The sequence below is a fragment of the Pseudorca crassidens genome, chromosome 4 (assembly GCF_039906515.1).
Source record: "Pseudorca crassidens isolate mPseCra1 chromosome 4, mPseCra1.hap1, whole genome shotgun sequence".
Lineage (NCBI taxonomy): Eukaryota > Metazoa > Chordata > Mammalia > Artiodactyla > Delphinidae > Pseudorca > Pseudorca crassidens.
Window position 1 is genome coordinate 63805996 of NC_090299.1, and position 13664 is coordinate 63819659.

Consider the following 13664-nt stretch of genomic DNA (forward strand, 5'->3'; position numbering starts at 1 on the left):
TTTGGGTTCTGCGTTAAGTCAAGCAGAAAAAAACCTTCTTGACCATATTTCTGCATTTGAAACGTAATGAAAACGTTGTTTTTAAAACAAATTGTGATGGGTGAGGAAAAGTGGATAATGTACAATAACGTGGAACAGAAGAGATGGTGGGGCAAGTGAAATGAACCACCACCAACCACACCAAAAGCTGGTTATCATCCAAAGAAGGTTGGATTGTGTATATGGTGGGATTGCAAGGGAGTCCTCTATTATAAGCTCCTTCCGGAAAACCAAACAATTAATTCCAACAACTACTGCTCCAAATTAGACCAACTGAAAGCAGCACTTGACGAAAAACATCCAGAATTAGTCAACAGAAAATGCATAATATTGTATCAGGATAACACAAGACCACATGTTTCTTTGATGACCAGGCAAAAATTGTTACAGCTTGGCTGGGAAGTTCTGATTCATCTGCCGTATTCACCAGACACTGAACCTTCAAATTTCCATTTATTTCAGTCTTTACAAAATTCTCTTAATAGAAAAAAATTTCCATTCCCTGGAAGACCGTAAAAGGAACCTGGAACAGTTCTTTGCTCAAAAAGATAATATGTTTTGGAAAGGACTTCCCTGGTGGTGCAGTAGTTAAGAATCCGCCTGCCAATGCAGGGGACGCGGGTTCAAGCCCTGGTCCAGGAAGATTCCACATGCCACGGAGCAACTAAGCCTGCGAGCCACAACTACTGAGCCCATGTGCCACAACGACTGAAGCCCACACGCCTAGAGCCCGTGCTCCGCAACAGGAGAAGCCACCGCAATGAGAAGCCTGTGCACCGCAATGAAGAGTAACCCCCACTCGCTGCAACTAGAGAAAGCCTGCGCACAGCAATGAAGACCCAACACAGCCAAAAATAAATAAATAAATTTATAAAAAAAAAAGTTTTGAGAAGATGGAAGTATGAAGTTGGCTGAAAAATGACAGAAGGTAGTGGAACAAAAGGGTAACTACATTGTTCAATAAAGTTCTTGGTGAAAATGAAAAACGTGTCTCTTATTTTTACTTAAAAACCAAAGGCACTTTTTGATCAACCCAATACAATAAAATGCATGAAAATCAGATTTATATTCTTTGTACTGGTACAGCTTAGCAGTTAAATAATCAAAATGTACATAGAACTGGTGAGGCAATAGTAAGGAGTTTGAATTGCTGTTTATGTCCATTTAGCCTTAGAAGACATACAAATTTTTAACATGAGAAAAAATTGTACCAATTTAGAAATCAACAAAGGTAAGATGAGAATACAGTCTTATTAAAATTATTAAAAAGCTAAACATGGTAGAATATATTTTCTTTGCAAATCACATAACAGTGCATTCAAAAATTTTATTCTTCAGTGGAAAAAGTCTGTGATTACTAGTTTTTCTATAGAACTGTCCTGCTTATAATACCTCTGAAGATGCTTACAAAGTTTTATTTTTAAGTTAATATTTGAATAGGTAATGTACTCTCATAGTTTTAAAAGGTAAAAATACAGTGAAGAGTCTCTCTTCCACAGTTTTCTCCTATCCCTCTACCGCCTCCTTGACTGCAAATATAGTGCTTTTTTTAAGGTACCTGAAGGAAACCGACAGGAAGCAGAGCAGATCATGGTACCGAAGAAACAGCACAGGGCCTGGAGCTAATGCCAAGCTCGAATGTGCCTCTGCCACTCCCTGGCCGGCTCCAATACCTGGGAAAACCTCAGTGTCCTAATTTGTAAAAGGAGGATCGACATCAGAGGATTTCTGTGGGTTTAAAATAGTGCCTACATTCCCTTCAAACTCTCCCCAATAAAACCACTGTTATGAATCTGAGATATATTCCCTGGAACCTCTTCTATGCATTTACAAACATTATCCTGACCTACACATACTCTAACCTTAACCTGCAAAGGCATCTCTATGGCTTTCACTAACATTTCTCAGATACTCCTAAAATATGTTTCTTCTTTTATTTCTAATTGTTTTTGCATTCTCTGTTGTTTGGGACATAAACAGTTTGTCCCAGACGTGATGGATTCTCTCTTTTGTCAGTAGTATTCCTGTGTTCAACTGTTTTGGCTTTGAATTAATTTTGTCTGAGATTAAGAATATCACATTCTTTTGAGACAGCTTCCCCTACACCCCTGCTCCTTTTATCACTTATCTATGAGATTTTGTTTTCAGTGTCTGTCTCCCTTGATAAATAACAGCATTTAAAAACTCCAACCTGTCTCTATTAATAAGTATAATCCACTCACACATAATATTTTACTTTATGCTTTCTATTAACTATGCTTCTCTTCTTTCTTCCTGCCTGCCTTCAGCTTACTTGGTTTTCCTTTTTCTTTTTTTTTTTTTAAAATAAACCCTAATTCTCCCCCCTATTCAAAGGTTCTCAAATGCGTCAGTGCTAGGGCATACGGATATCTGAGAGGCAGTTCTTTGGTTGTTGTGACTGGCTTGTATCCCCCCTAACTTTCAAAGGTCCTGCCACACATGCACTAAGTGAAAAACTTGAGCCTATAATATAATCTAATTCCATTTCAAAGAAAAACACAAAGTATTTTTTGGATGGTTATACTCGACACAGAATTATCGAGGAATTTAACTGGACTTTCACATTTAAATCAAGGGAAGACTATACTTAGTTTTGTTTATGACTCTACCAAGAATTTGGTGACTTTGGTGACTTTGAAAACTTGGTGACTTTGAAACTTTACCATTTCAAAAAATCATGTTGCTGGTGGTACTTAAGAACAGCATAACATACTTGTATGGGTCTGCATTTATAGCTATACATTCATAATGACTTTTCATATTAGAAGGATCTAACTATTTCATCTTGTCTTCTAATGTAGCTGTACCTGCGACCACATTGTAGTCCTTTTATTTTCTTCAACTCTTTGCTTGTTTTTCTGTTCATATTTATTAATGAAGGACTAGGCTGGGTGAGCAGTTAGGGTATACAAACAGCTTCCTTTATCAAGAAAGCATGTGGGTAGCTATAACCCTGGAATGTCCCTTCACCATTATCCTGGGATCTCCATTCACCATCACCTTGGAAATTACTTTTGCCTCTCTCATATGCTGGCTCTACTGCTTTCTACACTCGAAATCTCTTCTTTCTTGATTTATGCCTACATCTTGGTGAAAAACAGTTCATCCTCTAGTAACCAGCTAAGAAAAGGTACATGAGGTAAGAATTTTGAAGACTCTCCTCCTATTTGATAGTTTGGTTGGATATAGAATGATGGATTGGTAATAATTTCCATTCAGAATTTAAAGTCACTGTGCTAATGCCTTCCAGTTTTGCTATTGAAAAGTCTAAAAGCCATTTAGACACTTGATCCTTTGTATGTGACCTGTATTTTCAGGAGTGGCAAGGCAGCCAGAAACGGTAGAACAAAGTGAGCAAACGGGAACCAGGGGAGTGAAGGGGGACAGATCACATAGGGCCACATAAATTTTGTTTTTTTTTCCACTATGAGTGTCATGGGGAACTACTGCAGAATTTTGAGGAAAGGAGGAACATTACCTGACTTATCGGAAATAGATCATTTCAACTCCTGTAGTGAGACTAAAGTTGAAGAAAATGGAGATGGCAAGAGGGTAGAAGCAAGGAGACCAACAAGGAGGCTAATTTCAATAACCTAGGCAAGAGATGATGGTAGGTTAGACCAGGGTGTTTCACTGGAGGTGTGAGAAATGGCTGGATTCTGGATATATATTTTTAAGGTTGAGCCAAAGGGATTTGGTTCTGCATTAGCCATGGGGTTGAAAGAACAGAGTAAAAGATGACACAAAAGCTGCTGCCTGAGCAACCAGAATAATGGAGTGAATAGAGAAGACAGGGAACTCCCTGGCGGTCCAGTGATTAGGACTCGGTGCTTTCACTGCCGTGGCCCAGGTTCAATCCCTGGTCGGGGAACTAAGCCTCATGGAGTGGCCAAAAGGAAAAAAAAAAATAGAGAAGACAGAAGTATAAGGTTGGGGACAAGAAAAGTTCAGTTATGCACACATCAAGTACAAAATGTCTACTATTTGTCCAAATGGAGATGTTGCATCAACAGTTGGATACACAAAAGTCTGGAATTCAGGAGCAGCCGCTTTTTGGCTGGGCTGTTTTGGAGCATGGGCTCGTTTTGGCATTTACATTCCCTTTGATCCTATCCATTTTCCATGCCAGGTTAGCCAATGTGAGCCACATAATATTTTTTTAATATGTCCTTTTCTGCTTAAATCACCTAAAACTATTACTTATAGTGAAGAACCTTAACTGAAATCATTACTAAATCAGGAAAATAAATTAGTTTTAAATTGTGAATGAACAGAACTTTATTAAAATGGAAAGGAACTAATGGTAAAATCTTAACTGCTTCTAAGCTGAATATATCCCTTGGCAAAGCCCATCTATTTCCACAGAACAGGCAAAACAAAAATTGCAACCCAACATACAACTAATGAGCTAACCATAAAAAAAATCATTAAAATCCTCAAGTTTCCCCAAATGAGTTTCTCTTCCCTCTGGAATCTTCAATACTGCTATCAGCATGTTATACATAAGGGGATCATCCATCAGTAATTTATATTGTGTGAAAATATCCACCCTACACTAAAAAATGTGGACTTTTAAAAGATCTGTAAAAATCTAAAATCTATTTTCACACAATTACGAAGTATTTCAAACCAAGAATGCTATAAGTAACGTCCCATCAAGCATGAATTAGTGTGCCCATTAGAAAAAGAAAGAAAAAGCTAAACATGGCTTCCTTGACAACCTACTAAAGTAAAGTGTACAGGGAATCCTAAAAAAGTAGGGCTTAGTTTTAGTCATCTCTTAAAAAGCAGCAAAGCTAATAGAATAAAGCATGTTAAAAATAAAAAATACTATATTAAGAAATAAAAAGAGGTAGTAGCCCTTATTAAAAACTAATCTACTGGGAAATTTTACCACAATTAAATTACAAGTCTATTTTTTGTTCCTAATATCAGAGTAATTTGAAAAAAATTTGCCTTATGTTTGATTGAAATAAGACATTAAAAACTATCAGCTCAAACTTCATAAACGGGAGAAAATATTTTTTAAACTCTTCTCAGATTAATCTATTTTTACATCAATTACCAGAGATATGACATTGCCATTTTATTTCTATACTCATAAGTGTCTGATTTAATTTATAAATTCTTAGTTTGTTTCTATCCCTCTAAGGCATTCTTAAGGATCGTAAGTCCTAGTATATGCTAATTCTCGAAGGAACATCATTCACAATCAATGTACTTCTGATCACTGTACACAGACCATGAGTGAGCAGAAAACTTGCTTATTCAAGTATTCCAGCAAATGTTTGTACCTGCCTTTATTAACTGGCCTATAATAATATACCCCGGTACAAGAGTATTTTAAAACAGCAAAATGTTGTTATAATGTATAACATAATAATAATATACAGTTGACCCTTGAACAACGAAGGGGTTAGGGACGCTAACCCGCCATACAGTTGAAAATCCGCATGTAACTTATAGTCAGCCCTCAGTAAACGCAATTCCTCCAAATATGCAGTTCTACATCCTTGGATTCAACTAACTGCAGATGGTGTAGTACTGCAGTATTTACTATTGAAAAAAAATCCACATGTAAGTGGACCCTGAGAGTTCAAACCTATGCTGTTCAAGGGTCAATTGTACTTTACTGTTAATAATGGTCAAATGTTTCCTTTGTATATAAAAAGTATAAAGTACAGTACATAAACAGCCCTGTATTTAAGCTGTAAAAGTCTATAAAGGAGCTTCCCTGGTGGCGCAGTGGCTGAGAGTCCGCCTGCCGATGCAGGGGACACGGGTTTGTGCCCCGGTCCGGGAAGATCCCACATGCCGCGGAGTGGCTAGGCCCATGAGCCATGGCCGCTGAGCCTGTGCGTCCAGAGCCTGGGCTCCGCAACGGGAGAGGCCACAACAGTGAGAGGCCCACGTACAGCAAAAAAAAAAAAAAAAAAAAAAAAAGTCTATAAAAACCTACAGTTGAAATCTCACTACACTCAAACCCTGTTTTTCAGAAATCTGCCTCTGTCAAATAATTGATTTGGATCTGGAAATAAACTATAGAAATTTTTATTGTCATGCCATTTGTTGGAGTAGGATTTGAACTATACCATAAGAGAAAGTGTGACTTCATAGCAGTTTATCAGGTAAACAAGCTCCGTATAGCCAAAAATCATATGCATTAATACAGAACAGAGGACTTCCCTGGCGGTCCAGTGGTTAAGACTCTGCACTTCAATGCAGGGAGTGTCAGTTCGATCCCTGGTCAGGGAACTAAGATCCCATGTGCCACATGGTGTGGCCAAAAAAAAAAATACGGAACAGAAAAGCCTTTACACAAATGTGTTTCCCACCCATGATGGTGAATTTCGCCAACAAACATCTACCATAAATAAAGACAGCAATCTGTTTTTATCTCTAATAAAAGAACTGCTGGCAAGCATTTTAACCATTATGACTTAAACCACTGTGGAATTTCAATTATGAAATAATTTTTAGTGCCCATCAGATGAAAATCTTCCAATAAACAACATGCTCCCAAAAACAAGACAGAGCGGTACAGTTGAGTTCTGAATAGGACTGTTCTGTTCATCTCACCAGATTGATCAGCCTTCTCATCGCATGTTCATGAGAGCAAACACATTCACAGGGATCGAATCCACCTTCTGCCATGATTACCCAGCTTGATTTAACTTGACTGTTTAAATCTAGGAGGAAGGAAAAAATATCATAAGACTACTATTCAGAATTACTCTTTCTCTTGAACTATAAAGAATTCATGTATGTATAGATTCATAATAGTTTTCTTAAATTAAGTATAGTTCATATTTATTAATGACTTAAATATATGAATTTATTACTAATCATATGAATTATGAATCTACACAAATGGTTGGCTACCACTTTACCATCAAACTGATTTCCTGTAAATGCAAATGTCTTCAGATACTCTATACTGGCCCCATCTGTGAAGCTGATGATACTAGAGCCCTACTCTGCTTAATTACCAAATCCTTAAACTTTGTTAGCCCCAGTACTGCTATGGACTGAATGTGTCCCCACTAAAATTCGTATGTTGAAGCCTTAATCCCCAAGGGGATGGTATGTGGAGGCAGGGCCTTTGGGAGGTAATGAGGTCATGAGAGTGGAGCCCTTATAAATGTGATTAGTGCCCTTAAAGAAGAGACTGATATCTCTTTCTCTTTAACATGTGAAGATACAGCAAGAAGGCATCCATCTACAAAGTAGGAAGAGATTCCTCACCAGACACTGAATCTGCCAATGCCTTGATCACGGGCCTCCCAGAATCCAGAACTGTGAGAAATAAATGTTTGTTGTTTAAGCCAGAGGTCCCCAACCCCCAGGACGGCTATTGGTCCACGCCCTGTTAGGAACCAGGCCGCATGGCAGGAGGTGAGTGGCCGGTGAGTGAGCTAAGCTTCATCTGCCACTCCCCATGGCTCACATTACCACCTGAACCATCCCTCCCCATCCCTCGTGGAAAAATTATCTTCCATGAAATTGGTCCCTGGTGCAAAAAGGTTGGGGACCGCTGGTTTAGGCCACTCAGTCTGTGCTATTTTACTATAACAGCCTAAGCTGACTATGGCAACTCTGCAGCCTTTATCCTACCAAGAAAGCCCTCTAAAAGAAAAAAATGAGTTATCTAAAATGATACCAATGTGGGGGGCAGGAGGGGCATGAATTTACATGAATGAACATGGTAAAAGCCAGGAAATAGCTGGGAAGATTTTGAAAAATAAGAGTAACAAGATGGAGTACTACAGATATTTAAGATGGAATAGGCGATCAGTGGAACTCGTAAATTAACTTAAAAGACCTTCATTCATTCAAAAAATATTTAGCACCTGTGCTAGGCATTAGCAATATAAAAGTGAGCAAAAACTGATACAGTCTTTACCCTAAGGGTGTTCACATTCTAATAGTGGAGACAGATATTAATCTAAATATTTTAAAAATTATAAATGCAAACTTGTAAATGTTATAAAAGATAAATGGACCAAAAGACTGGAAAAAACAGCACACAGAATGAGAGAAAATATTTGCAAATCATATATCTGACAATGGCTTAATGTCCAGACTACAAAAAGAACCCCTCTAACTCAATAACAAAAGCAACTCAATTTAAAAATGGACAAAGGGGGCTTCCCTGGTGGTGCAGTGGTTGAGAATTCACCTGCCGATGCAGGGGACACGGGTTCGAGCCCTGGTCCAGGAAGATCCCACATGCCATGGAGCAAGTAAGCCCGTGTGCTACAACTACTGAGCCTGTGCTCTAGAGCCTGCAAGCCACAACTACTGAGCCCGTATAACACAACTACTGATGCCCACGCACCTAGAGCCCATGATCCACAACAAGAAGCCACCGCAATAAGAAGCCTGCGCACCACATCGAAGAGCAGCCCCTGCTCGCCAAAACTAGAGAAAGCCCACGTGCAGCAACGAAGACACAATGCAGGGCTTCCCTGGTGGTGCAGTGGTTAAGAATCCGCCTGCCAATGCAGGGGACACGGGTTCAAGCCCTGTTCCAGGAAGATCCCACATGCCGCAGAGCAACTAAGCCCGTGTGCCACAACTACTGAGCCTGCGCTCTACAGCCCGCGAGCCCCAACTACTGAGCTCATGCACCACAACTACTGAAGCCCGCACACCTAGAGCTCGTGCTCTGCAACAAGAGAAGCCACCGCAATGAGAAGCCCGCACACTGCAACGAACAGTAGTAGACCCCACTCGTCGCAACTAGAGAAAGCCCGTGGACAGCCAACGAAGACCCAACACAGCCATAAATAAATATTTTAAAACAAAACACAATGAGATATCACTTCACACCTATTAGGGTGACTTTAATTTTATTTACTTATTTATTTATTTTTGACTTTAATTTAAAAAAGGAAATAAATAATGTGGAGAAATTAGAAACCTCCTAAATGGCCTTTCAGGAAAACAGTTTGATGGCTCCTGAAGTTAAGCATAAGAATTATCAATGACCCAACAATTCCACTTCTAGCTATTTGTCTCCAAAGATTTGAAAACAGGGACTCAAACAGATACTTGTATGCTAAGTGTTCATAACAGCATTATTCATAACAGCCAAAAAGTAGAAACAACTCACATGTCCATTAACTGATGAATGGATAAACAAAATGCAGTATATACATACAATAGAATATTATTCAGTCATAAAAATTAATGGAGTTCTGATACACAGATGAGCCTTGAAAACATTATGCTAAGTGAAATAAGTAGACACAAAAGGACTCATATGATCCCACTTATATGAAATATCTAGAATAGGCAAATTCATATAGACAAAGTAGAATTGTGGTTGCCAGGACCTGGAGGAGAGCAGAATGGGGAGTTATTGCTTAATAAGTAATAACTTAAGAGTTTGGTGTGATAAAGTTTTAGAAACAGATAGTGGAGATAGTTGTACAATGCTGTGAATGTAATGCCACTAAATTACAGACTTCAAAAAATGGTTAAAAAGGTGAAATTTATGTATGTTTTATCACAATAAAAAAAAAATCATTGTGGTTATCCAGGACTGAGGGGCTTGAGGAGAAATGGGGACTGACTGCTTAATTGGTACAGGCTTTCCTCTCGAGTGAAGAAAATGTTCTAAAATTGATTATGGTGATGGTCACACAACTCCATGAATGTACTAAAAACCACTGTACACTTTAAACGGTGCACTGTGTGGTATGTGAATATCTCAATAAAGCTCTTACTTTAAAAACAAAAGATAAAAGGTGCCTATAGAGTATATACACATTCTAAATTTATCTAGGGAGTTAGGAAGATTTTACTAAAGAAGTTAATGCTGAGTTGAAAGTGGAAGGATGCACTGGAATACAATAGGGTAAGGTCGAAGTGGAAGGTATGGGGATCTAGGGCTGGAGGCATTCTAGACACAAAGTAAAGAGCAGTGCAAGACCCTGTAGTGAGTAAGAGTATAACCTGATGAAGGAACTGAAAGAAAGCCGCGACGTGCTGGAATTCAGACAGCAATCCAGACAACAAGAAGAATGGTCTGAAATGAGACCAGAGAGGTCAATGGGCCAGGCCACACACAGCTTTCCAGGCGATGTTCAAGATTAGGGCTTCATCCAAAGATCAATGTGAAGTCCATAAGGTTTAATGCCTGTGTGTTTTTAAAACATCACTTTGGTTGCACTATGGAAAACTGACAGTAAAGAAGCTAAAGACAACATAGGGAGCCTAGTCAAAATGCTCCTTCAATAGGTCAGTGATGATGACGTCCATTATAGAAATTTATAGGTTGAGGACAGCACATCAAATCACTGGGGGGGAAGACAAGTTATTCCATAAATGGTATTGGGGAAAGCTGACTCCTTACCCTCATTCCTTATACCAAAACAAATTCTAGATGTATGAGTGATTTTTTTAAATGAGGCCACACACAGAAATAGTCAACTAGAGCAATGGATCAGAAAAGAATGCTGACAAACGGACGCCATGATTTTAGCAGAATGTATAATGTGTAAAGGTCTGTTTTATTTTAGTTATTTATTTTTGGAATATTTATAAAAGTTATTCTTCAAATATTTACTATTGTTATATCTATATACATGTCTTACTTAGATATTTTATAACAATTTCTTTGAGATAAATCACCTACTATACAGTTCAGACACTGAAAGTGTACTAATCAATATTTAGTGTATTCACAGAACTGTGCAACCATCACCACAATTGTAGAACATTTCATCACTCCAAAACAAGACCTATACCCATTAGCAATCACTCCTCACTTCCCTCTCTTCCTCCCAGCCCTAGTTAACCACTAACCTGCTTTCTGTCTCCATGAATTTGCCTATTACAAACAATTCATATAAATGGAATCATATATGTTCCTTTGTTATTTGAATCTTTTAAGAATTACTTATTTGTTATTTATGGACAAGAAAATTAAAGTCATTTATTCCAGAAAACATGAACTTCAAAGGACTACAGTGTTGTACATATGACACAGGTAGGTGTAATAATCTGAAATATAGTTTTCTGTGAGAGATTACATATCCAAAGGTTTGATTTTATACATATTGTCACTCTGAAAAATTTCCTAGTCTACTGTCTGAAATTTCTTAGTAAAAATCAGAGCCAAAATCTTCAGCTGTGTTTCTAAAATGGTGCTATTTTAAACCATGGACTATTTAGAATTTAGAATATGATAAAGGTGCCATCTTAAACCATAACTATTCAGAAATGGTGGAATAGTTGTCTAGTTTTTTAAACTAAAGTATGATGCATACAAAAGGACTGGAAGAAAATACATCAAACTTAATTAGCGGTTAGCTCTGGGGGAGAGAATATAATTTGGGGGACAGCCATTCATTTTGTCAATTTTTAAACATTTCTTATAATGACTATGTACTTATATATTAAAACTTTTAAAATATGGAAAAAATTTAATTAAAAAAGTCACAAGTGTATAACTACAAGAAGACCACTGGGATACATGTAGAAGAACATAAATCCAAGAACCTATAAAGGATCAATCATTTTGACAGCCAAAAATGATATAGTTTCTATAAGCCAAAAATATACTGTAAAATAAAAAGACAAAGAACTTTAAAAAAAAAAAAAACTTCAACACATCTCAGGGTTAATTTCCTTAATTTACAGATAACTGAAAAATCAATATGAAAATGGCAATCTAACAGAAAAAAAGGAGCAAAGAGCATGTCCACAGGAAAACAGAGCCAATAAGCAAATACAAAATGGAAGAAGTGCAAATCTAAACACTTTTATCAGAAAATTGGAAAATTTATGTAGATAACTTAGATATCCATATCCAAATAAGCATGCAAAATTTTTGTATAAGAATGGTCACTGCAACACTTTTTATAAGAGCAAAAAATGGTAATTCTAAGTGTTTATTTATGTAGCTCTAATTAAATAAACAATAGTATGAGTACCTGAAATCCTATACAGCTGTTAAAAAGAATGAGTCAAATTTCTATGTGATGATTTGGGGAAACATCCAAGATACGCTGAGGTGAAATCTAGTTGCAGAACAGTCAGGGAAATCCTACTTTCCATCTAATATCTTCTTGCCTGAGTTAAGGGCAGGTGGGATTGGAAGGGGAAGGAAGTGGAGTTGCAGGCAACCTAAGCTGGAGAGTTTTACTCTCCAGAAGGTAGGAAATACCAAACACAAACTCTGACTACTTCACAGTTTTGTCTGAGGCCACTCTGTTTCCACACTTTTTTTTTTTAATTGATAAGCCTTCATGTTAGACAACTGACTGTACATCCCAACACAGAAAACCCTGAAAAAATATATAATTTACCCTTATATGTAGATAAAGTTCACCCCTGAAAGTCTTTCTCAATTGTTTTTTCAAACTGTCCATACGGAAACAAGGGCTCAGACTGTGCTGGGTGTGGACATGTGCAAGTGTCCACTTACAGATACTGGTCCTTCCTCCCTCTCAATGCCTTGCCAGGCCACTAAAATGTTGGTTGAAATTAAAAGATACAGTCCTAAGTTTTTTTAAAATAAAATTCAAGTACTAAAATGCCCAATGTCTATCCAGTTCTATAGCCCCTGGACACAGAAATGCAAAGTACTAGCAAACAGACTTTTATAAAAGGAGACTTGTTTTTATCACCCATAAAAATTGTAAAACAGGCATTTTAAGTCTCTTTTTAATCCATTTGACTTACAAAATTAGATTCCACCACTACCACTGCCCCCCCCCCAAAAAAAATACAGCTTGGAGGCAGGAACCTATTTTAGTCATCACTCTGTCTCTAAACACCTCCCTCATTGCTTAAGCCATAGCAATGAATAAATATTTTTGAATTTTGGACAATGTTTATTTTCTCTGTATCTATATATGCCAGGAACATGTATATCAGCTAGAATTTAAAGTATCTGTTGGTCTTAATTAGCCTCCAGTAAAATGAGAAAATGCATTTATAAAAAGGATATTGCTCAATAGTGCTATGCTTCTGTGGAACTTTTTGCATGTAAACTTGAGCTGTTTTAAGTACTATACAGTTTTCAGTTAATAGTCTCTACTTTAAAATTACTTTTTAAAAAAACAGAATGGAAAGTCCTCTTTTGGCTCGGACCTCAGAGCAAGTGTCAATGCACACCACCAGCTAAGCACTAGAGCAAAAAACTCACCCAATCCCACCCCACATTTAAATCCTTTGGTGTCCAAAGACATTAAGAAGCTGCTCTATCCTGAGTAAGACAAAACCGGGTTACTGAGTCAGAATTCTGGTAAATCAGCCTAGAAGAGGCTTTTGATAGAAAGTAACTTAAAACAATGCTTTTGCTTTTCATGTTTCAGAGGAGTTATTCACCTCCTCGATATATATCCCTAATGTGAGAACAATGCTAAATAATGTCAAAGACATGGGTCTGACCCTTGAAGACAACCAGCTTTATTCCAATTGGTCACAAAAGGCCTAAGTCATAAAAATAAGAATAGTGCACTGAAAAAGTTCAAAATAATCCTGGAGAGGAGAGAGGGAAGTAAATACAGGCATAGAAGAAATAAAACTGGCCTTGAGTTGATAATTATTGAAGTTGAGTGATAGGTACAGGAGAGCTTTTATACATTTCT

At 37.5% G+C, this 13664-nt stretch overlaps 1 protein-coding gene across 1 annotated transcript in view; it reads right to left on the bottom strand.

The window, feature by feature from the left end:
* The window catches only part of SMIM14 (small integral membrane protein 14), a 69801-nt gene that overhangs the window by 36893 nt on the left and 19244 nt on the right, over window positions 1-13664 (bottom strand). Inside the window, exon 2 of the mRNA XM_067735749.1 lies at window positions 6640-6749. Coding sequence (XP_067591850.1) covers window positions 6640-6714 — 75 coding nt within the window. The 5' untranslated portion in view covers window positions 6715-6749. The remainder of the gene's footprint in view (window positions 1-6639; window positions 6750-13664) is intronic.